At 36.6% G+C, this 23873-nt stretch overlaps 1 protein-coding gene across 6 annotated transcripts in view; it reads left to right on the plus strand.

Moving 5' to 3' along the window:
- LOC145256384 (mitogen-activated protein kinase kinase kinase kinase 5-like) overlaps positions 1-23873 on the plus strand; it is a 662642-nt gene that overhangs the window by 193052 nt on the left and 445717 nt on the right. For all 6 annotated transcript variants that reach the window (XM_080115226.1, XM_080115224.1, XM_080115227.1 and 3 more), the window contains exon 2: positions 4299-4356. In XM_080115226.1, the coding sequence (XP_079971352.1) occupies positions 4299-4356 (58 nt within the window). The remainder of the gene's footprint in view (positions 1-4298; positions 4357-23873) is intronic.

Genomic DNA, 23873 nt, shown 5'->3' on the forward strand with positions numbered 1-23873 from the left:
TCACAAGAGATCCATTATCTGATAAGAGAAATGATTGCTGTTGATATTCAACCATATTCTGTAACATCTGACATTGGATTTAATTGGGTTTGTTCAAATTACAGCATTCTATCAAATAAACACTTCACTGTAAAAGTAAAACAAAAATTTAACTGTCTCTTGCTGAAATTAACAGCATTTTATGAACTACAGACATTTGGACAGCTACAACAGATAATGCTCCCTTTCTGAGTTTGGCAGAAACGAGTGTTTTACAAACATTTTGCAGGGAGGGGGGCGGGGGTTCAGTTGAGCACCTACCATTATAGTAACGATAGAGCAAAGATAGACTTGCAACAACTCTTCTGTGAGAAAAACGCAGTAGGGAGGTGTAAAGGTCCTTGCCCACTAAATTACGAAAATGGTTTTGTACCCTGTCTAGGCAAGAAAGGATGCTCTTAGGAGCTACTCACCAAATGTGGCAGCAGTACTCCATCCTGGGTCGTATTTGACTCTTTTGCCGATAGAGGATAGTGTTAGGAGTGAGATACTTTTTGGAGTGGTTGAATGACCCCCCACCGTTTTTTCAGTGATTCTGGTAACGACTGATGTAAGTCTTCCACTTCAGGTCAAGAGTGAAGATCAGTCCTAGAAGTTTATTAAAGTAAGATGAAAAGCTCTTCATTTCTATTGGGGCTAAGTGGAGATTTGAGCATTGCTAGTGAAAAGATAGAAGTTTTGTTTTGGATACATTAAAAGTTACTAGCCACTTTTTTACCCCCATTGTATGACATGCTCCAGATCAGAGGAAAGAGAATCAGAAAGATCCGGGTTATTGCTGGCCTTTGAAGTGTTGCCATAGATATTGTCTGCATAGATGTTGACAAAAGATCTCAGAATGTGATTTGGGAGATTGTTGATGAAGATCAGGAAGAGAGTTGGGCCCAGTATGAATCGCTGAGGTATTTCTGACCATTAACAACTATTTTAATAAACAAATAGGGAGAAAATCAAAATTGAACTCACATTCTAAATATTTGTCTAGAAATATGTCTTATATTAAAATCCTAACAATCACTGAAATAAAAAAAAAAACAATAACAAATAATAGTTAATTAATAAAATGTCTTTTGACAAAACAAATATGTAAATTAGTTAATCATTTGGCTGATATCGCATATATAAGCTGTATATGTGTATTCTGTAAAATTGAGTTAACTTGAAATAGGCCGTTCTGACTTTATTGTAAGTGTGAAAAATGGGCCCAACTTTATTCATATAGATATACTAGCAGCGTTTATTGTGGTGTTTAGGAAAAAATAATTTTTAAATAACCACAAAAAATCTTTGAAACAAAAGTTAACAATAACATTTGTAATATGAAGGCAAGTAAAATAAAAAAACTAAAACTGTTAGCACAATGTTCTTAAGTAATGTTTCTTACCGACAGCTGTAAAGTGGCAAGTGGGTTTAATACATCAAATTTGAATTATTTTAAATCTTAACAATATCGAAAAAAAAAATAATTCAAATGTTTAAACATTTTTAATTCATTTTATAATGAAATATTCTTTCATTTTTTTGTTTTATGAAATGAAGAAAAAAAAAAAATTGATTTTGTTTCTTTACATTTTAATCTTTCAGTTATGTTATGGACCTAACTGAAATTCATTTTAAGTAGATTATTTTAAACATATAAATACAATAAGACAGAATACACTCCAAACATGAAGTTTTAAGATATGCTATAAAATACTCCCCCAAAAAGCATCATCCTATAAAACTTAGACGAGGGAAGCCCTAGAAAGGCGCTTTATCTCTCTCTCTTGACATTAACTTTATCTAAAAAGAAAACAGCTAATAAACATCAGTATATACAATCCTATAAGGTAAGCTATTTCTCTCAAATACAACATCTTCTGTTGTTCGCTTGCTTCATAGGGAGTTTCTACTGCTGTTCCGGTAGTAATTTTTATCCTTCAATACCGTAAAGAAAACAAAATTGAAAAGATTCTGTTTTCAATAGTAATTATGAAATTATAATCCACAAGAATGAATCTCGATGTTTGCATATACAATGCAGTTGTTTTTATATTTTGTTAATAGTTTAAAAAAAAATAGTATTACTTTGCTTCCTCTTTAAATGCTTTAAGTTATCAAATGGAAATTTACTTCTGACTTTAAAAGACTCGATAAGTGTTTATATATCAAAACATTAGAAACTAACAAGTTTCCAATAATTTCATACATTCAAATTCAAATATATTCATATATATCAAAACATTAAAAACTAAAAAGTTTCCAATAATTTTATACATGCAAATTCAAATATCTACACTCTTATGAATTCGTTTTTCTTTTGTGTATATTGATATTCATATTAAAACCCCTTTTTTCTATTTATTTAAAAAGAAAATACAATTTTCTTATATATGGGTTGTGGAATTGCATTCACTAGCAAAAGATCTAGTTAATTTGCATATTCTTTTAAACATTCATTTTAATTAATTCCCTATTAGTTATTCCGGTTTTCTTCTGGGATGATCATCTTTAGTTAACTATTACATGTAATTATATTCATGCAGATATTCTACATGATTTATGCTTGCATAATATTTGCGTAAAAAGTTTACAGTAAACACAAAATTGTTTCCATATATATTTATGTATACATATATATTTTTGTTTAATCTATAAAAGTTATTGTGTCTGTGTGTCTGTACATTTTTGTACACAATAACTCTGTCAATTTTCAATTTACAGACTCGAAATTTGATATACAGGGTACTGAGATTTGGGAAAATCTTTGTAATCAGTGTTCGGCCAGAAAGTTGGCTGTTAAGGGGTCAAAGTTCAACGATTTGCCCTTTGAGAACTCTACCAAACTTCTACACCAATTTTGGGTCTAAGCACTTGAAATTTTAGATATAGGTTCCTTGAACATGGATCAAACGTAATAATTTGATTTGAGCCCAAAACAATAAATGTTAAGGGGGTCATAATAGGGGGTCAAAGTTAAAAAAAAAATCGACTTTTTCTAATGGTCAAACACCCGGGCAACAACGGGCTGAAATGCTAGTATTCATATAAATCAAAACATTAAAATCTAAAGAGTTTCCAATAATTTTATACAAGCAAATTAAAATATATCCATACAAATGAAAACATTGTAATAAATATTAAGTTCAACAACATTTTATTGGAAACTAAAAAGTTTCCAATAATTTTATACATGCAAATTCAAATATGTTCATATATATCAGAACATTAAAAACTAAAAAGTTTCCAATAATTTTAAACATGCAACTTCAAATATATTCATATATATTAAAACATTTAAAACTGAAAAGTTTCCAATAATTTTATACATACAAATTCAAACATATTCATATATATCAAAACAAACCAATTGAAATATATTCATATATATCAAAACATGCAAATTTGAATTACAATTCCTTATAGCTTAGCCACAGTGAATGCTCATCCCTGTATGGCAGTCACATTCTTTTTGTGGTAACCTGTCAGCACTTATTAAGGCCAGGAAACCACTCAAGGATAATGGTTAATAAGTGTGATTGGGAGGGAGACATAGATTGGAATTAATCAAGCCCCTACCATGATAATAACAATAGAGCAGAGATCAACTGCATTTTAGATTAGAAAGGGTTTTCATAAAATTGAAACATGCATAATCTGGAATTGTCTGTTTTTAGGGATTAGTTTTTACAAGAAACAGTCACTATTCTGGGAAGCTGATGATTGAACAAAAGACAATGTGTTCGTTTTACGGTCAATATTAGGTAGAATGATGAAACTGCTAGCAGTGTAAACTATGACTCCCACCCTCTCTTTGTCTGACACAGTGATTACAATGTGTAACACCTAAAATAAAAACTATATCATTGATACTCTCCACCTGTTTTATTATAATGAATTTTCACTTAACTATGTGCTTTGACTAGCAACAGAAGCCAAACTAGCTCATAGTAAGTATGCAAAGGATCTTAAGACATTCATTTCTCTCCACAGGAAGCCATCCTGTAACATTAAAGAAAATACCCATTTTGGTTGTTTTGATATTTTTACTCTTTAAGACTTTTTCAGGAATCTGTTAACTTTGTTAAACAAACTCACATTTTCTGCAAAAGTTAGATCATATTTTCCTGAACAGTTTTTACTTCAATAGGGAAAATAGGTGACATATACCAAATTTCAAAGAAAATGTTATTATTCAACATTGATATGGAATAACTCCTGTGTAAGTTTGTTTTGCAATGATTATTCTATTTACTAAAATCTCTTTCTCTCAATTTCAGGCCAGAAACCTGAGTTCCGGTGATCTTGCAGCAATAAAAGTCATCAAACTCGAGCCTGGTAAGTAGAAAAAAAAAAACAGAATATCGTGCTCCCATTTTTTTCTTCGCCCATTTCAAAATGATGCTATCAAAATTCTTTACTATATTTTCTGTTCTTGAACGATGGAGTGGAGTGCATAGAGTTTATTATATTTATAAAATTCTTACAAGTATCCTGGTTATTTCATATTTGCTGATCTTTGGTCAACATTATTTATATTTTACTTTTTTTCTCCTCAGTATTGCAGAAATATTTTGACTTGAATTAATAGTAGTGTATATATATAGATGGAAATATTTTAAAGTATCTGTTTCTTAATTATGAAAATACAGCTTTTAAGAGAGTCATTTTTTTTCCTACTTACAGTGACAAGATACAGTTTTAAGAGTAGTGTGTGTATATGTGCCTTGCATTTCTTTGAATAGACCACTTTGTCTACAGTGTGAGATTTTTTTTTTTTTTTGTGGTTGATGTAAGCTTTTTCAACTGTTTACTTCATTAGGTAAAACTGACACATTATCTTAAGATTTCTCTTGAACTCAGCATGTTTGATTCTTTCCTTTTTCAAAAACTTCAGTTCCACTTCCAACTAGCTTTCTCTATTTGGGCCAATATTTTGCTAGTGTTTCCCAAAGTATCTTGACATCAGCTGGACAACAGAAGCGTTTGATTAAACATAAAAAAAAACTACTCCACAAACAAATTCATTGAACCATGTTTCAACACTTCACTTTGTCACATCTGTGTCAGATTGCAAGTCAGCTGCTAGCCTGAAAAGTCACCATTGAGCCTGCAGAGATAGTTTGGGTATCAGTGACAATTCACACAATAACTACAGTGAGGGTGGTGATCAATAATGAGATGGCTAGCAACTGTCAGAACAAAGCCAGGTAGAAATCATTAGTTATCATTCCATTAATATACATGCTTTGAAAGTGAAATTTCACTGTTGTTGAACTTAATATTTATTACAATTTGAAATCCTATTTATAGAATAGCATACATTTTATTATAATAATAAAATATATTTGATATATTTTTCTATTTGCAAATATTATTCAATGAAACAAAATATGTTAGTGTCTAGTTTACATTTGAATGGTTGAAGTGTGTTATATTCATACAATGTGCATTAATCTTCATCCTGGCCTGATTATACATTTTCATTAACCATTAATAATAGCATATGTTTAAAACAAATAATGTATATTTTCACTAATCTTTGGTGTATAGGTTGCAACCTTTTTTTTTTCTACTTTTAAATCGTAATCCTTCATTTTAATTCCTTTTCATTTTTTTCTCTGAAGTACATCCAGGCTTCTTCATTATCTTTTGTTAAACATGGAGTAACAAAGAATCCTTTTTAATAAATTTACGAAAATTTGTTTCCAACATTTTCTTAGGTTTATATTACACTATTAAGTAAGATATTACAAAAACCTTTGTGCTATTAAACTAGCAACACCAGAAAACATATCATTCAGTGTTGGACGAGGCACACATTGTTACTTGATCTTACATTCATATTCTTTAAATCAGTAATTAGTAAATTTCTTCTACATCCATCAAAATAAAATTTATATGATTGGATTCACAATAAATTTTTCTTTAAAATGGCAGTTTAATAATTTTGTTGTGTCTTGTATATTCCAAGAAATCACTATTTAAATCCGACTATTAACAATGGGACATGCTAGCAATAGATAACTTTTTGCAACTATGCAGTCATGGTCTGTTCACATAAACACTTGGTGCAGAAGTTCTATCAGTTGATGAAATTTCATATTTTTTCAACCAATCAAGGAAAAGAATTGTCTTTTTCATGGAATTTGTAACAAAACATGGGCATCTTTTCAGTCCAAAGTTAGAGTATCTCAAAGTTGAGGCTTTGTAGTATAAAGATAAGTCAAAACAGAAACTTCATTCAAACATTATTTGATAGCCAATATATTAATTTCTTTTGTCTTAAAATTTGAAGAGAATTGGTTGAATACTTTTTATGTACACATTGATGGAAATGGTGGTGAGTGCCATTTTTACTTTATTCTTTGTTTTTACTCTTCCATCTGGCATGCCTTGAATAGATCGGCAACATCCACCATATGACAAAGAGGATTCCCTGAAATATATCATGAAATTAGCAATACACATGAAAAAATTGAAATAGCTTGAAATATTTCAATATTGGTATGCATAGAAAGAGCTTGATGAGCTAAGAAAGAATCTTTTTAAATTTTTAAAATCTGATTAAAATTAAGGAAGTTATGGCTATTTTTGTGCCTCACACGTTTGGATATTTTTCCCTCTTTAAGACCATATGCGTTTCGTCACATTTTTTACACTACTTTTTCAGTAAAAATGTCATATCTTTGTTAAAACACAAGACTAAGAAATGAAATTTACCATATAAGTGTATTTTTGTACAAGGAATCAGAATATGCAACTGAAAATCTCCCAAAGTTTATGGTTTCCAAATAATCTACAGTAAATGTGCATAAATATGCAGCAATTCCTTAAAAATGCCATGTATCCATAAACAGAAAAGAAGTTGGAGAACTCAAAGTTGAATTGTAATGTGCTTTATGCACAAAAAACTTAAATCTAAACATAAGACCATTTAAAAATGAATATATTGCAATATTTCTTTGGTATTATTGTAGATTAACACCTTCTGTTTAACCCCACTCAACTCCTTCTGACCACCCCTCCAAAATGTGATTCTACCTTTTTAGGAAATTATGTATAAAATGCCATGAAAAACTTTAATGAAATATAAACAAATTATTTTAGAATTGAATGTTAAATAATTTCCTATTACAGGTCATTCTAGCATTTTAGGGCAGTTAACTTTTTTTTTTTCTATGGGAAAATATGCGTGCTTTTTTTTTTTTTTTTAAGATGATTATGTGTAGTTTTAAGAGGGTTTCTATGCAATGAGAATATGGGGAGGGTTGCCATTCGGACTTTGAATTAATTGTAGGGCTAAGGAAAATTATGTGTGAACATACTGAAAACTTGACAGAGACAAAGCTAACAAAAACAATATTAGAGGGGGGAGCGGTTAGTTTCACAAAAATTTAATGTAAAATAATTCACCATTTCCTGGCCATTCTAGCATTTTAGGACAGTTAACCAATTTATTTTTATGTGTATTTTTCTTTAAGGAAGGATCTATTTTTTGTTTGTTTGTTTTAGATGCTTGTATGTGGCTTACAGAGGTATTTTGTTGGGGGGGCTTGCCACTCGAACTTAGTGTTATTGTTAGGGTTAAAGAGTGTTTTAGGAGGAGACTTGCCACACATAATTTGGATTAGAGGTGAAGTTAAGAGAGCTTTTTTTCAAAGAGAGCCTTCATCACTCATATTTACTGTTAGCGGTTCATAATTATTGGCTTTTGAAAATGTTATGGATTAAATTTGGAATATCACATTACTATTAAATATGTAAACTTATGTAAATAAGGATGTGAAACTTTACAAGAATTAGGACAAACAGACAAAAATAAGTTTTATTTAAAACAAGTGACAGTACTCTATCAGAAAATGTGACTTTTGGTAACGTACCAAGTATTTTTTGCCCAGCTATTTAAATATCAAAAAAACTTTTTGCTAAAGCTGACAAATTTTTCTTCAACTTGCATATATTCTTTTAAAACATACAATCTGCCCCCTGACACAGGTGTTGGTGCATCAACAACAGATAAAACAAATTTTATTTCATTATTGGATAATTTTTTAGTGTTTTTATTTAATGTAACATGTTTATTCAGCTTGAAAACAGTGTTTACCGATGTTTTGGAAAATTTAAAATGGCGTCCGACTCTCTTAAAACGGTAAGTTTGGGGAAAAGAGTTAAAAATAAAAAAGTAGACAAAATACTGCTAGAAACTCGCTCAATATATGTTACCATGACATAGGCTGACATATATTCGGTGAGTTTTTAACAGTATTTTGTATAGTTTTTTTTATTTTTAACTCCTTTTCTCAAACTTACCGTGTCAAAGAGAGTCTGGCCGGGCGCCATTTTTAATTTTCCAATACATCGGTAAACACTGTGCGTTTTTCGAGCTGAATAAACATGTTACATTAAATAAAAACACTAGAAAATTATCCAGTTAGGTAGAAAAGTAACTTATCTTGCCTTTGATAACATTTATTTGTTATATATTTGTTTTTTGACAACTTTTTCAAATCTATGTATAAACGAGATTTTGATACTTATTTTGATTTTGAGAAAAAACATTTGTGGCTGTTTGCAGTAAAAAATTGTTTTAATTCGCTGTTCAAAACTAATTTAAAGAATAAAAGTGCATGCAAGCTATATATCTACAAAAGTTTATTTTGTTTTTTTAACCATGTTTTTAAATTTGACGAGAAATGTGAGAAATTGCAACAGATTCATAATGCCGAATTGGTTGGGATTGTTGTCATTATACATTCTGAAAACCGAATAGTTCTAAACTAATGTTATTCTGATAACAAAATAGCTCTAATTAAACATAAGAACATTTATATTCATATTTTCATTTTTTTCTTAATTCGTTCTTGAATAAAAATTAAAGAACACGTGTTGTTTACACTGTGCTATTGCTGATTCTACAGGCTGGAGCTGCTGCTGCTGCTACTTCTAGTAATACTAACTTCATTTGACCAAATTCGAGAAATAGAAACAATTTTTTTTTCGGGTAGGTCCTTTTAAATTATCAATTACCGCGGTCCTACTCAACATAAAATAATACTTTTAATTGATAAAGATAGTAAAAAGATTGATTTACTTACTACTGGGTGTCTGAAGAATTTTTTTTTCAAAATGTTCGATACTCGTCATATTAAAGTCTTATTTTTAACACTTTATTTGCTTAAAACTCTTAAAATATATAATGTACATTCATATTTATTAATTCATTTGAAAGTATATTCATTTCCGAACAAAACAGTAGTAATTTGAAGACTTGAAGTGCTTTGGTTTAAAAAATATGGCTATTTTAGTAGAACTGAAAATCTGTGATTATCCAAAGTGTTTTTTCGTCCGTGTGTATTACTAATGAAATATTGTCACACACAGTAGACCTCTTCAAGTAAGACATTGATACTTAACACAATTGAATAAATATATATACAGACATATATAATTGATTTGCAAATTGTCACTTGTTTTTGCCTTTCTTCCTCAACACCGACTACATTCCATTTCTCGCATTGTGATAGCCTTCTAAATCTCTTCTCTATACCTATCTTACACAGCAAACTACATCTCATTTTTATCTTTCCTTTAGTCTGAGGAAGACTGTTTGCAACAACCAAAAAACTTTCAGATCTCCAAAAAGTGTGCTAGAACTGGATGCCAGATCAACTTCATCAAACGCTGCATCAAACACAGGATTCTCCCCAAGACCATCAACAATTTACACCTACCTTCATTCCTCTACCTATCTAAATTCAAACTATCAAGAAACTTTATACAAGCGTTCTGCATGAAAAAACCTCAATATCTCCACCACACCCAACACCAATTCATTGAAGAATTCAACATCACTAAGCCTAAACTGACCATTACATCTACACCTATACTACGCAAAATAACTGCAGCTATAGACCAATGGTACCACTACTCTCTGCAGACAGAAAAGAAAAGACTCAAAAACAAATTCACATGTCTACTGCACAAATCCAACCCCGCACACACCCTCGAACAAGAGAGCACCATTTCCAACACTCCTGCACCTCAAGCCATGCTCACATCACGAATTCCCTCACACACAAGGAAAGGCATCTTTTTAGCCTAGAAACCAAATTCATCCTCACCTAAAAAGTTAACAACACCCTTTTCAACCTAGAAGCACACTTTTGCAGAGTGGTTTACCACCTAAAATGGCTATCCACTAACAACACTCACACGCCCTGCACTACTGACCTCTTCATATACCAACTAGATCACCCATTGCATCCTCTACCCAACAGCCAAGCTCTCAAGATTGAAATGCAACATTTTTGACTTAATAAAACGCCAACAAGCAAGCATTGTACCAAACATCTCGTACAAACAATGCTGCTCACTTGAGAGCCTCAAACATAAAGACTTTATCTACTTATCTTCCGATAAAGGGAAGGAGTTCTGTGTTATACCTTAAGACACATATGACCATCTCGCACTCGCACACCTAAGAAATGATGCTCTATACATACTAGTTGCTGACATCACAACCATACTGATCCAAAACCATATCAACATATGTATAATTAGAAACTGTCCCAGCAAATACAAATAAAACTTCATCACTAAAAATAGCAAGCTCCCTACTTTTTACCACTTTATTAAAACCCACAAAACAACCTCAACCCCACAAATTAGACCAATAGTATCAAGTATTGAAGGACCTCTGTACAAAATTTCATGGCTCCTCACACAACTGCTTAAACCCTTATTCTCCTCTTTTCTTGGACACACCAGCATTCTGATGAAGTACTCCACCGTCTACACACTCTCCTATCGCAGCAACTTAAGCAAAACAAATACACCTTTAGCCTCGACATAGTTGCCCTCTACACTACAGTACCAGCACACAGTAGACCTTATAACCAACCACATCTCTAATGACATACTACTTCGGCCTCACTTCCTCAGACATACACAAACTCTTGCTCATAATAGTAGATAACATTGTTCACCTTCCAGCACCTAACATACAGACAAATCACAGGACTTACCGGTCATTTTGTACATGAACAGATTAGAATGTCGAGCCCTCAACACCTGCAATTCGGTCACATTTCTCTCAAGATATGTTGATGACATCCTGATCCTCACATCATCACGTCGATGCTGAGAACATCTACACTATATTCTCCGATAATGACCCACACATAGAATTCACCATTGAACACCAACGGATGCCTATCACTCCTAGATTTTAACCTCAAAATATCAGACGAGGGGATTATCACCACAAAATTCTATAGAAAAGCAGCCGAAACATATTTGTACATTATAAGTCAGCCCTCCTTACTAAGGCTATAATCGGATACGCAGCGAATGAGGTTATCCACATCCAAAACAAGTGCAGTAAAACAGCAGACAAAATAGAATGTACCAAACAGTTTCATCAGGTGCTAGAAACAAATGGATACCCCAACAATGTCACCAAACACCTCTGGAACCCGAAAAAACGTGTAGGAAGCTTCCCTTCCAATACCTGCTTCCTTAAAATTGCCTACCTGAGTGACAAGATCATGACAGCTATCCACAGAGCTATCAGAAGAGAGGACCTCAATATGCAAATGATCCACTCAGGACCATGCCTTAGACAGCAGCTATCCAAACGCAAGCGCAATGATGGCCCACCACCATGCACACTGGCTAATTGCCCCATGGACCCCGCTACCACTTGTCACTGTTCACATGTAGTCTATAGATTAGAATGCTCCGTCTGCAAAAAATTCTACGTGGACAGCACCATGAGGCTCCTAACGTATAAGAATCAAAGAACACAAACACAAGCATCATCATTCCACAAACACGAAACATCTGCAGAAATGCCAATAGATCTATCAAAGTCAATATTTTAGCCACAGAACGTAATATTGGGAATCTTCGCATAAAGGAATCACTATTAATATCTTAATCTATGGACGGAACTCAACAACAGTCTGTAATTCGGCTCCTCATTCATTATATAGCAATACATATAGCTTCAACCCCAGCCATCTCATTATACCCTACTATCCTAATCTACCAGGACAGATGTGGCTATACCACTACACCCCTCTCTTACTCTCTTGGCTAAGTCACACTAGTATAAATATAGCCTCACTACAAGACTCCCCTCTTATTAAAATAAACTAATTTAAAAAAAAACATAGCAGACACATAAACAAACACAATAACCCTAATCTTTAATTTAAGCTGAAACACCTAATCAAACTAACCACTAATAAGCACAATTAAATACGCTTAATTACTTTTCATATTAGGAAAATATCCAAATAACATTTAAACAAAATAATATAAATAACTATACAATTTATTAAAATAATAATAATAATAATAATAATAATTGACTTAAATTGAAAATATAATAAATAAAATTAAATAAGTTAACAAAACCAAAGTTAGATAATGACTAGATGGACAGCTAAAACTACATATAACTGACACCACTATGAAAGAGCTTATAGAAACACTCCCACTGTCAACATAAGTTTAACCATACTAACAACTGTATGAATCTGTGAAAATATCTATAAAAAACAAAAATAAATAAATCAATAACAAATAACTTGTCAACAAACCGAGGATTAATAATCAAATACGCCAAGCTAGCATATAAAAACAACTACTGTTATCAAAGGGCTACTTGTAACAATATAAATAAATTAAAATTAAAAAAATGATAACCGCTAAAGATTCTTCAGACATAGAATATCTAATATATACATATCTGTAATGTGTTAATTTTAACCAGTGAATATGGACAATTGTGCAAGAAGGAAAAATGTTTCATTTATAATTGTTTAAAATTTAAATAAAAATGGCGAAATGCCAGAAAAATGAAGAAATTTTAGCATCTACAACACTGACTGCCATTCATCCCCCCTTTTGTGTCCTCTCTTTCTATCTTTGTATCTCTCCTTACGGCACTTAGATCCCAACCCCCAACAGTTGCCCAAGAGAACCCCCTCTCCCCTAATACTTAATCCATTCAAGCTAGTGACCCACTTGATCTACATAGACCAGGTCGTTTCACCAAACTAAACCATTAAGCCAACAAACAAAAAAGAAAATGAGATAAAATAAAATAAAAAAGAATAAAATAGAAGATTATATAGAAAATAAATTGAAAAAAAAAAACTAACAATAATAACAACAATAATGTTAATTACTCAAAACATGTTGTACATATACACATACCCTCTCCATATATTTGCTACGGTATCACGCACCGCTATTTTTACTTTATTCTTTGTTTTCATTCTTCCATCTGGCATGCCTTAAATAACATCTACCATTTGACAAAGGGAATCCCCTGAAATATATCCTGGAACATTGTCACACACAGTAGACCTCTTCAAGTAAGACATATTGATACTTAACACAATTGAATATATATATATATATCATTCCATTCCTCGCATTGTGATAGTGTGGAGAAAGAAGTGGCTTACCGTTAAAGCGGCTGCGCATGCAAAGCACAAATTGAGAATCAAGGTGGCGCCCGCATGCGTTTATGTGGAAAAAAGTCTCGGGGAATCTCGGAGAATCTCGTACCCTGATTCCATAAATAACGAGGAAAGGAAAGCGGGAGGACAGACGATTTTTAGTCACTAAAGCGAACGGCTGTGTGTAAAAGAGGTAGAAGAAAAGAGTGTGATGAACGAAACAAACAACGACTCGGTTGAAAGTAGAGTTGTAACGAACACAAGCTATTTCGGCATGGCGTCAGGATTTGACCCCAAGCTAATTCCCCTGTTTGATGGCAGTAGCACTGATCACTCAGTGCAGGAATGGGTGGAAAAAGCAGAATTAATATGTCAGCTCAGTGGGGTGAAGCGTATGGAATGCGTGGTCCCAATGCGCCTCACTGGGGGAGCATATGCAGTATACCAGCAGTTGGCTGATGAGAAGAAAACAGATTTTGCCTGCATCAAGCACGCCCTTTTTACAGCATTTGCGTTAGATCCAGTTACTGCATGGAAGGAATTCATGGCCCGAAAATTACATCCCGGGGAAACGGTGGATGTGTATCTGGCTGAGCTAAAAAGCTATCGGTCCTTTTTGGAGGGATGTCAGACAAAGGCTTGGTGTGCGCCTTTGTTGCAAGATTACCTAAGAGTGTGGAAGATCTGCTCTGTGCCTCATCCCAACTGGAGAGATGGACATATCGGAAGTATTGGCGCGGGCACGAGCAATACTAAAGAAAAGCCCTAACATTATAGACCAAGCGGCAGCTGTACAACCATCACAGGTTGGATTGCAGGACCTGGACGCAGCTACAACCTGCTATAAGTGTGGAGGACCCAACCATTTGGCCCGTGATTGTCTTTCATCACGTCAACCAACTCGGAAACTTGACGGGCCGCAGTGCTACAAGTGCAAAAAACGCAGACATCTGGCCCGCACCTGTCCGGGAAACGGGCAAGAGGAAGACGCTACAGCACCAGTCTTCTCCCCAGATTGTCATTGAGCAGGGCGCTACCCACTGTAAGCATACACATTAATGGAAGCGAGCGCCTCGCGCTTGTGGACACTGGGTGCACCCAGACTCTCATGAGCAAGATATGCTGTGCCACTTGGAAAGCAGAGAGAATTCCGGTACTAACTGTAGGCGGAGGTTCACTAGCCTCTTGTGGGGTGAGCATTATCCGCGCAAGCATCAACGACGGACCTGCAGTAGCCGTGCGAGCCCTGGTTGTGGAGGGAGAGCTTCTCAGGTACGACCTACTCCTGGGTATGGACTTGATTACACAACTGGGTGGAATTACTGTGGACAGAACTGGCAAGGTACAGTTCTCCCGATGTGAGGAACATGTTTGTGCTGCCATAACTCTCGACAAGCCTGACTTTCATGCAGAGTATGATAGAAACACCAATGCATGGACGGCGTCTTGAAAATGGTCAAACGATCAGCCACCAATATCCTTGCGGAACCAGTTATCGGAATATCCCCCACCCATGTGGCTAAGGGAACAGTATGAAGAACAACTGCAAACGTGGATCGACAATGGCTGGCTTCTTCCATACCCAGAGGATGAGCTTGGCCCCCCCAAAGGGCTGATTCCCTTGATGGCTGTCGTACAAGAGACCAAACAAAAGGTCCGCCCCGTCCTAGACTACCGTGAGCTCAATGAGCATGTCAATGGCAAGGGCTGATGTGTGTGCACTCAAATTAAGGTAGTGGCGATAGCAGGGATCGAACGTGGCAACTCTGGACCTACGCAGGGCCTATCTGCAAATACGCATTGAGAAGAAATTGTGGCCATTTCAGACTGTGGAAATTGGAGGAACCCGATATTGTCTAACCAGGCTAGGGTTCGGTCTAAATGTGGCACCAGGCATTATGACAGCAATCATGCATGCTATCCAGCAGCAAGATGAGGCAGTGCAACAGGCAACATCCTCATATATCGATGATATATTCGTCAATGAGAGCCTCATGTCAGCGCAATCGGTTAGAATGCACTTTGAGAGCTTTGGACTGACATGTAAGGAACCAGAGCATCTGTACGATGGAGCAAAAGTTCTCAGCCTGCACGTGCGCAATAGCAAGGAGGGACTTTGCTGGAGAAGAGGAAGTCGCGTCCCCAAGGTCCCATCAAACATCACTCGACGAACAGTGTTTTCGCTTTGTGGAAAGATGGTAGGCCATTTCCCTGTGTGCGGTTGGCTCAGGGTGGCCGTGGCGGCTATAAAAAGACGTGCAACAGCCGTGTCGTCGGGATGGGACGATGCAGTACACTATGTCATCCTAAGGAGCATGCTGACAAAGACTGTGTCCAGGGTGACCAGTGATGACCCTGTTCAGGGAAAGTGGTGCGTCAGCGGGAATGAGTTCACGGTCTGGGTGGATGCTAGTTCACTGGCCCTTGGAGTTGCCCTGGCAGTTAATGATTCCATTATTGAAGATGCCTGTTGGCTTCGGCCAGAGAATGATTCGAGGCACATAAACCTGGCCGAACTTGATGCCACATTGAAGGGCATGAACTTGGAGCTTCAATGGCAAGCCAAGGTTCTACATATCATGACTGACTCGGCATGCACACATCGGTGGATAACCGATGCATTAAGTGGAAGAGCACGGCTGACGACACGAGCATCGAGTGAGATGTTAATTCGAAGACGGCTTGCCACCTTGGTCGACACCATCACAGAGTACGACCTGACTGTGGACGTAGTGTTGATCAGGTCTGCACTCAACAGAGCAGATGCTCTGACAAGAGTCCCTCAACGATGGCTTCTGGCTGGTGCTCAGAGAGATTCTGATAATCTGCAAAACACATGTGCAGCAGTTGTGTGTAATGTGGATGCAGCGCGCATCATGGACATTCATCGAAGTGTGGACATCCTGGCATCAAGCGGACACTGTACTTTGTCAAGATGATTGATCCAGGAGTAGAAAAAAAAGATATCCGAAGAGTGGTGGAAAGTTGCGAGGCCTGCCAATCCATCGACCCTAGCTCCAGCACGATGGAAGAAAGGGGAGTTGGGAGTGAGTGGTAAGTGGCAGAGAGTGGGCATGGACATCACACACTATGGTGGCAACCACTTCCTTACCCTCATCGATTGTGGGCCTACACGTTTGCAGTCTGGACTCCTCGGGCGCCAGGACTCTTGCAACATTATTTGCCAGCTGTCATCCGTGTTCTGTGAAAGAGGTGCGCCCGATGAAGTGCTGACGGGCAACGACCCAGCCTTTTGCAGCCATCAGATGAGGCAGTTCTTACAAGAATGGGGTGTGCGGCTGCGGCTTAGATGCGCTTATGTGCCTTCTGGCAATGGTATAGCTGAAAGAAGCCATCGCAGCATCAAAACAATTGCAGCCAGGAAGCAATGCACCATTGCAGTAGCTGTGTACTGGTATAATCTCATGCCAAAGGATGGCGTCTCTCCAGGAACGGCGCCTGCAAACGCAATCTATCAGTACCGTGTCCGAGAAAAAGGAATCCACCCCGATACAACTGTGGCCACTGAGATAGAACGGAATCGATATGCCAAAGGGGAAGCCGCCAGGAAACCGATGTAATGACAAGTATAAACGGGGCACAGTGACCGATGTGGTGAGTCAGCAGTGTGTCCAGGTTGATAGCGTACCCCGTCACGTTAGGGACCTATGGCCGGCGACACATGTGCCACCTCCAGTGGACGATGAGAGTGACTCTGACTCTGAGACGAGTGGGCCATTGCTTTGGTTTGCACCATCCCTATCAAGCAGTGACTCTGATATCAGTAGCCTCCACGGAGATGAAGCCTTCCCTGACCATCAGGCGGTGGATGAGAGCGTACGCGAAGACGAGAGCAACACTGTCGCCCTTCGCAGAAGCTCCCGACGGCGGCGATCGCCACCCCCTGCCGTCTCTGTGATCATGAGATCAGGTGGTAGTGTGGAGAAAGAAGTGGCTTACCGTTAAAGTGGCTGCGCGTTTGTGCATGCAAAGCACAAATTGAGAATCAAGATGGCGCCCGCGTGCGTTTATGTGGAAAAAAGTCTTGGGGAATCTCGGAGAATCTCGTACCCTGATTCCATAAATAACGAGGAAAGGAAAGCGGGAGGACAGACGATTTTTAGTCACTAAAACACTGAACGGATGTGTGTAAAAGAAGAGGTAGAAGAAAAGAGTGTGGTGAACGAAACAAACAACGACTCGGTTGAAAGTAGAGTTGTAACGAACACAGATAGCCTTCTAAATCTCTTCTATGTACCTATCTCATACAATGTTTCAAGCAAACTACATCTCATTTTTTGTTTTTATGTTTTTTTTCTGTCCTCATGGGGAAGCATTTAAATAAAACTTGTGTCAGCAACAGGTGTCCGAAAATAATCTTTCCTGCGTGACGTTAAAAAAAAAACGATAATATATTGAAAATGTTTAGAACAAAGAAAACGTAAGGCAGACTTAATGAACATTTATTAATGCTAAAACAAAACAAACAAAACAGAATGTCCATGTGGTTACTTGACGGATTGACTTGTTAGCATAATCTTGCGGTAGAATTTTGAAATATTATGGTCTGTTATTTTTATATTCTTTTGATGAAAACTCTGAGATTAAAATTCAATTAAAAAAAGCATGAAAAGAAATCTAGTAGTATTAATCATACAATAATTAGTAGTAGTAATTAAATAATAATAATAAGATGGTATATAAACACATACATTAAAATCCTGGATGGCATGAAAAAAATGTAAAACAATAAGGCGGCCAGAGAAAATGACCTTTCCAGATGTGTTTCAACCTCCCACTAAATCTTCACTCATGTTTGGAAAGTTGAAAAATTCCCTCAAGACTGGAGTGATACCGCCCTGCTTCCCTTCTACCAGAAAGATGATAAACACTGCTGCAGAAATTATCACAGTATCAGCATTATCAGTGAGTGCAAAAATTTTTGCTAACATCCTGTTCAGGCAGTTTCAAAGATAAAGAAACACACAGACAAGGTATAACTAATGCGGATTTTGCCCAGGCCAAGGATGTACTGACCAAATTTTTACTCTCCAAAGAATACTTGAGCATCACTGGAATTACCAGCAAAAGATCATCATCTACTTCATTGACTTCACTGCTGCATTTGACTCTGTTGACAGTGGAGCACATTGGAAGGTCATGCATGCCAGTGGAATGCCCTCAAAACTGCTCAACTTAATCAAAGCCTACTATATCTCTACTCGCACTAAACAACGCGTCATGTTTCTTTGACATTCACTCTGGCATCTAACAATGATGTATTATTTCAATTGCACCATCGACTGGATCATATCAAACTTTTATGGTGTAACAATAAGTCATGGTCTACAAATCTTGACTATACTGATGATATTGTCATATTGGGTGAAAGCGTCGCTGACATTCATTTAGTCATTGACAAGATGCAATTGTATCCGTCGAAGATAGGCATGAAGATAAATGCAAATAAGACAAAGTTACTGAAATGAAAAAGAACCGGTCGTTCTCAACACGAAAACCTTTGAAGAGGTTGATCGGTTCAAATATCTTGGTTCTATTATCACCGCAACAGTAACCACCTTCTACTGGCTTTAATCGTGACGCTGGTCTCGAAAAGACATAAAGCAGATCACCAAAGTCAAATTCTACTAGGCTTTTGTCTACATCATTCTGTTTATGGCTGCGAGACTTAGCTTGTGCAAGCAAGTGACCTATGCAAACTGGAGGCATTAAACCATCATTGCCTATGTCGCATCTTCTGTGTCCACAATTTGCACTCGCTGCAAGAGCCACTCCCTCAAAGTCCCTCTTTATCAGACACCTTTGTTGTCTCGGCCACTCCCTTTGATAGTACCTAGGTGACTTCATCTGTGAAGTCATTGATCCAGCTCCACCACCAAGCTGGAACAAACATTGTGGTGGTCAGCTCAAAATCTGGCTCAAGACAGTGAAGCAGGATGCAGGACTGATTTTGAGCCCTCACGTTTATAGGGTTTGTTGCTGCGAATGGTTTGCACTCATAACGGAAGCAGCCTTGAATTTCCATGCCTGGTCAGCCAGTGTCCAAGTCATAGTGAACTTGTTGGAAAGAGCCGGCCAAACCAGCCTAGGGTGAATGCCACAATCATAGCCATTTTTTTGATCATTAATGAACATAACGTTTTCATTCTGAAAATAAAGTTTTTTGAAGATTAATTTAATGATCATCTACTTAAGAAAACTCTCATAGACCCTTAACTTAGCTCTGTTGTAGTACGTGGTTCATAATATATTAGTTGTAATAACTAATGGCCTTGTTTTGAAAGAATAGAATGTAGTAGCTGTGTTCAAGAATGTAGTAGCCGTGTTCGAGAATTATAGAATAACGGTTTATATCTGAGTGAAATTGTTGGTAGAATTAGAAGTGAATTACTTAAATATTTTCCTGCGAAATGAGTTGTAGGTGAAAAGTAAAATCACATTAAAAAAAACAATAATTATGATGAGACACTGTAGACTATGAAATATTTGCTTCGGTTATTTCTAGAAGTGTGAAATAGGAAACCATGAGTGAGTAAGGTGTCCTGTTACCATCTGTAAGTATGACTTATTTGGGGGAGTGAAGTGGTGACAGCACTAACTCGTTTTAATTTGAATAATTTTCTGTCTGTCCAGTAGTTAATGGAGTCTTTTGCGTTAAATGTCAATTAACGCTGCTGAAAACATCATGTTGAAGAGCGTTGGGGCAAGCATGCAGCCCTGTTTCACACTGTCATTGATTGGGAACTCACCAGAAGCCTCTCTATCATAATCCCATCATGAAATTGATGATTGAAATGAATTTGTCAGGACATCCAAATTTGGCCATGATCTTCCATAGACCTACCTGGTTTATAGAGTCAAGATTCTCAGTCAGATCGACAAATGTTGTGTATTGTTCCTAACATTTTCCATGGAGTTGATGAGCAGCAAATACCAGGTCAACCATACCATACATACACACACGCACATATATATATATATATATATATATATATATATATATATATATATATATATATATACATGGTAACTGAAGAAAATTTTATTAATTATAGAGAGTATTATTTTATGCTAAATGGAAACTGTAATTTCACCTTGCCAGTCAATATTGTTTTTTTCATTTTAACTTGTTCTCCTCCATTATCATCCTTTCTCTCTTCCATCATTTAACTCTAACTCAGTTTGTACTTTTGCCATGGTGGTGTTCATCTCATCTAGTAAAAAGCAGATCTTTTACATTTGCTTCTCTGCAACTGACACCATGATCTTTCTTCTTGCAAGACAATTTATTTTAGGTGATGGTATTTGCCAATCTCATTCAATGGTTTCACATTCTACTCTCATGCCTGTTTAGAGACACACAGATACACTCATAAGTAAATGTCGCTGTCTCTTCTTGCAAGGAATGATCACAGATATATTTATTTGCAGATGTTTGCATATTTGTCTGTTTAACAACCCTCATTATTTTCTTCCCCATTCTCCCTCTTTTTTCTTTCTCTTTCTGTAGAATATACTAATTTTTGTACACTTAAAACTTGATTATGAACCCTCTCTCTCTCTCTCTCTCTCTCTCTCTCTCTCTCTCTCTCTCTCTCTCTTTCTCTCTCCCAGAACTATTTGACAACAAAGCTTATTAATTTTATTTTATTTCGGACTACTAGTCTCATCTTATCTTTTTTATTTGGTGCACAACGTTTCGGCCAACTTCCTCTGGCCTTCGTCAGGTGGTAACCGCGACGGATAGGAACTTCGAATCTCCTAACTGCATTCTCAGCCATCACTGTCATCCGTAGACTACGGATGACAGTGATGGCTGAGAATGCAGTTAGGAGATTCGAAGTTCCTATCCGTCGCGGTTACCACCTGACGAAGGCCAGAGGAAGTTGGCCGAAACGTTGTGCACCAAATAAAAAAGATAAGATGAGACTAGTAGTCCGAAATAAAATAAAATTAACATACAATGCTCATCTAAAAAATAAAAAATTCCAATAAGGAATAATATATATATAAACAAAGCTTATGTTAATTTGTTAGTTTTTGTTGTATGCCCCTAGAAATATTACATTTTTAAAATCATTGTCTGACAAGATTTAAAGAAAAAAGAAATCTATTTTGTCATTATCTTATAGAGTGCTCAATAAAAATAACTTCTATCTGTTATTCCTGAAATGTTAAATGAGAATTAGCTTATTCAAGTTTAATAGTGTAAAGTAAAGATGGCTTAAATAAGTTGACAGTATATTTTTTATAAATTGTTATCTATTTTTTTTTTATATTTCAGATAAGTGATATTGACAGCAAACTCCATTCAAATCATTGCCAGGTTTACAAAATAATTTAAAATGTTTAGCGAGGTCCGTTCGTTGTGGTGGATACTCAGATAGCATGTGTTGTTTACCTTGTAGACGTCAATCGTTTTTTTGTTCTTTATCTGAGTTGATTTATATGTAAATTTTAGCTTAACTCTCGCTCGATCTTGCAGGGAGATCTCTTCTCTGCTACAGGGCTCCCCACCAAGAATGGTTGTGGGAATATCACCACCATTTGACACTGATGTATCTGTAGCAGAAGGTGATCTTGTGAGTGGTTTGGGTCACTGAACTGTCCTCCCTGCTCTAGTTTTGTATGGTTGAGTTGCTTGTTCAGCTGTTTTTGTGACTGTAAAGGGTTGAAAATATCTATTCAGCTTGAAATATTTTTTTTTCTTGCCAAAACTTTGAATCACCTCAGATAGGGAGGGCTCAAAGGTCCACAGGCCACGTCATTTCGAATGAATACACGAGTCCATTTATCCATATCTCTCAGAACATGTGCTAAAATCATTTGTGGACGAGGACACAGGGGAGGTAGTCTCGAAAAATATGTTTGAAGCCATGAGATGTACGACGCGATGTCTGTTGTTGGATGAATTTTCAGATGTGAACATTGTATCAGGTAAAGTCAGGTTAGTGTCATACAGCAGTTCTGCAAACGACCTAAATCTGATTTAGTGGCCGTATGAGAGCCGAGTAGAACGATAGGTAGCATTTCTGACCAAAACCGTGTCTCTGGGGAAGCACGCAAAGCTGCCTTGAGTTGCCTATGAAACCGCTCCACTATCCCGTTTGAAGCCGGATAACTGGTTGTGTGAATATGTTGGGCACCTAATATTCGCAATAACTCATGAAAGAGAGAAGGTTCAAACTGCCGACCGTGATTAGTTGTTATTTGTTCAGGTACGCGGAGAGGAGCAATCCAGGAGGAAATGAAAGATTTTGCAATGGTTTCCACAGACATATCGATTATTGGTGTGGCTTCAGGCCAGCAGGAAAAACGGTCTACACATGTCAATATATATGAATAGCTCGAATTAACTGGCTACAGTCCAAGATTATCTATATGGATGTGTCGAAAATGTGCTTCAGGAAAAGGGAAATGTTTGATTGGACCTCGAACATGTCGGTGAACCTTGGAGCATTGGCACTGAAGGCAAGTGCAGGCCCACTCTTATGATTCATCTCATATTTGGCCAGAAAAAATGGGCTGTGACAAGCTTTACTGATGCTGTAATGCCTGTGTGAGAAAGTGTGTGCAGTGTCTCAAAAACCATGTTTCGGTGTTGTTCGTGTACTAGAGGTTTAGGGACTCCCATGGCAGTGTTGCAGAGTATAGTCCTCTTCGAGTCGGGGAGTGGAAGGTAGGAAAATTTGCACCAAGAATATTTTTTTGATGTTAAGTCTAAATTTCTCAAGGCTGGTTGGTCCCGTGCTATATCTTTTAGGTTAATGGAGGCAGAAGTTGTGAAAGCATTCATAGGTAGTCGGGACAGTGCGTTAGCTGGTGCATTTTCTGTTCTAGGAATATCTCTAATATCACTGGTAAATTGCGATATATAGTCTTAATGACAGAAAACCCGAGGTGAATGCTTATCTGATTTGGCTGATAAGGTGAACGTAAGTGACTTGTGATTGGGGAAGATTATAAACTTCCATCCTTCCAGCTGATGTTAAAAATGTTGGACAGACAGATATATTGCCAGTAGTTCTCTGTGAAAAGTGCTGTAGCGCTATTCAGCGGGTTTGAGCTGGCAAGAGAAAAAAACAAGTGGTCGGGGTAACTCCATCTACGGAATGCTGAAGAATTGATCCAATGGCAGTGTCGGAAGCATTTACTGTCAATGACAAAAGGGCGTCTGGTACAGGGTGTACCAAAAAAAGAACGGAAGCTAATTCCTTTGTTACTAACTCAAATGAATTTAATGCCTTTTCGGTTAGCTGTATTTGAGCATTTGTTTTTTTTTGGGGGGGGGGGGTCTTTCAACAAAGTGGTTATAGTAGCATTACAAGTTGATTTTTTTCTTTTTAGATAATTGTTATC

Source organism: Euprymna scolopes, chromosome 32, assembly GCF_053919585.1.
Source record: "Euprymna scolopes isolate OS-2025 chromosome 32, ASM5391958v1, whole genome shotgun sequence".
Taxonomy (NCBI): Eukaryota; Metazoa; Mollusca; class Cephalopoda; order Sepiida; family Sepiolidae; genus Euprymna; species Euprymna scolopes.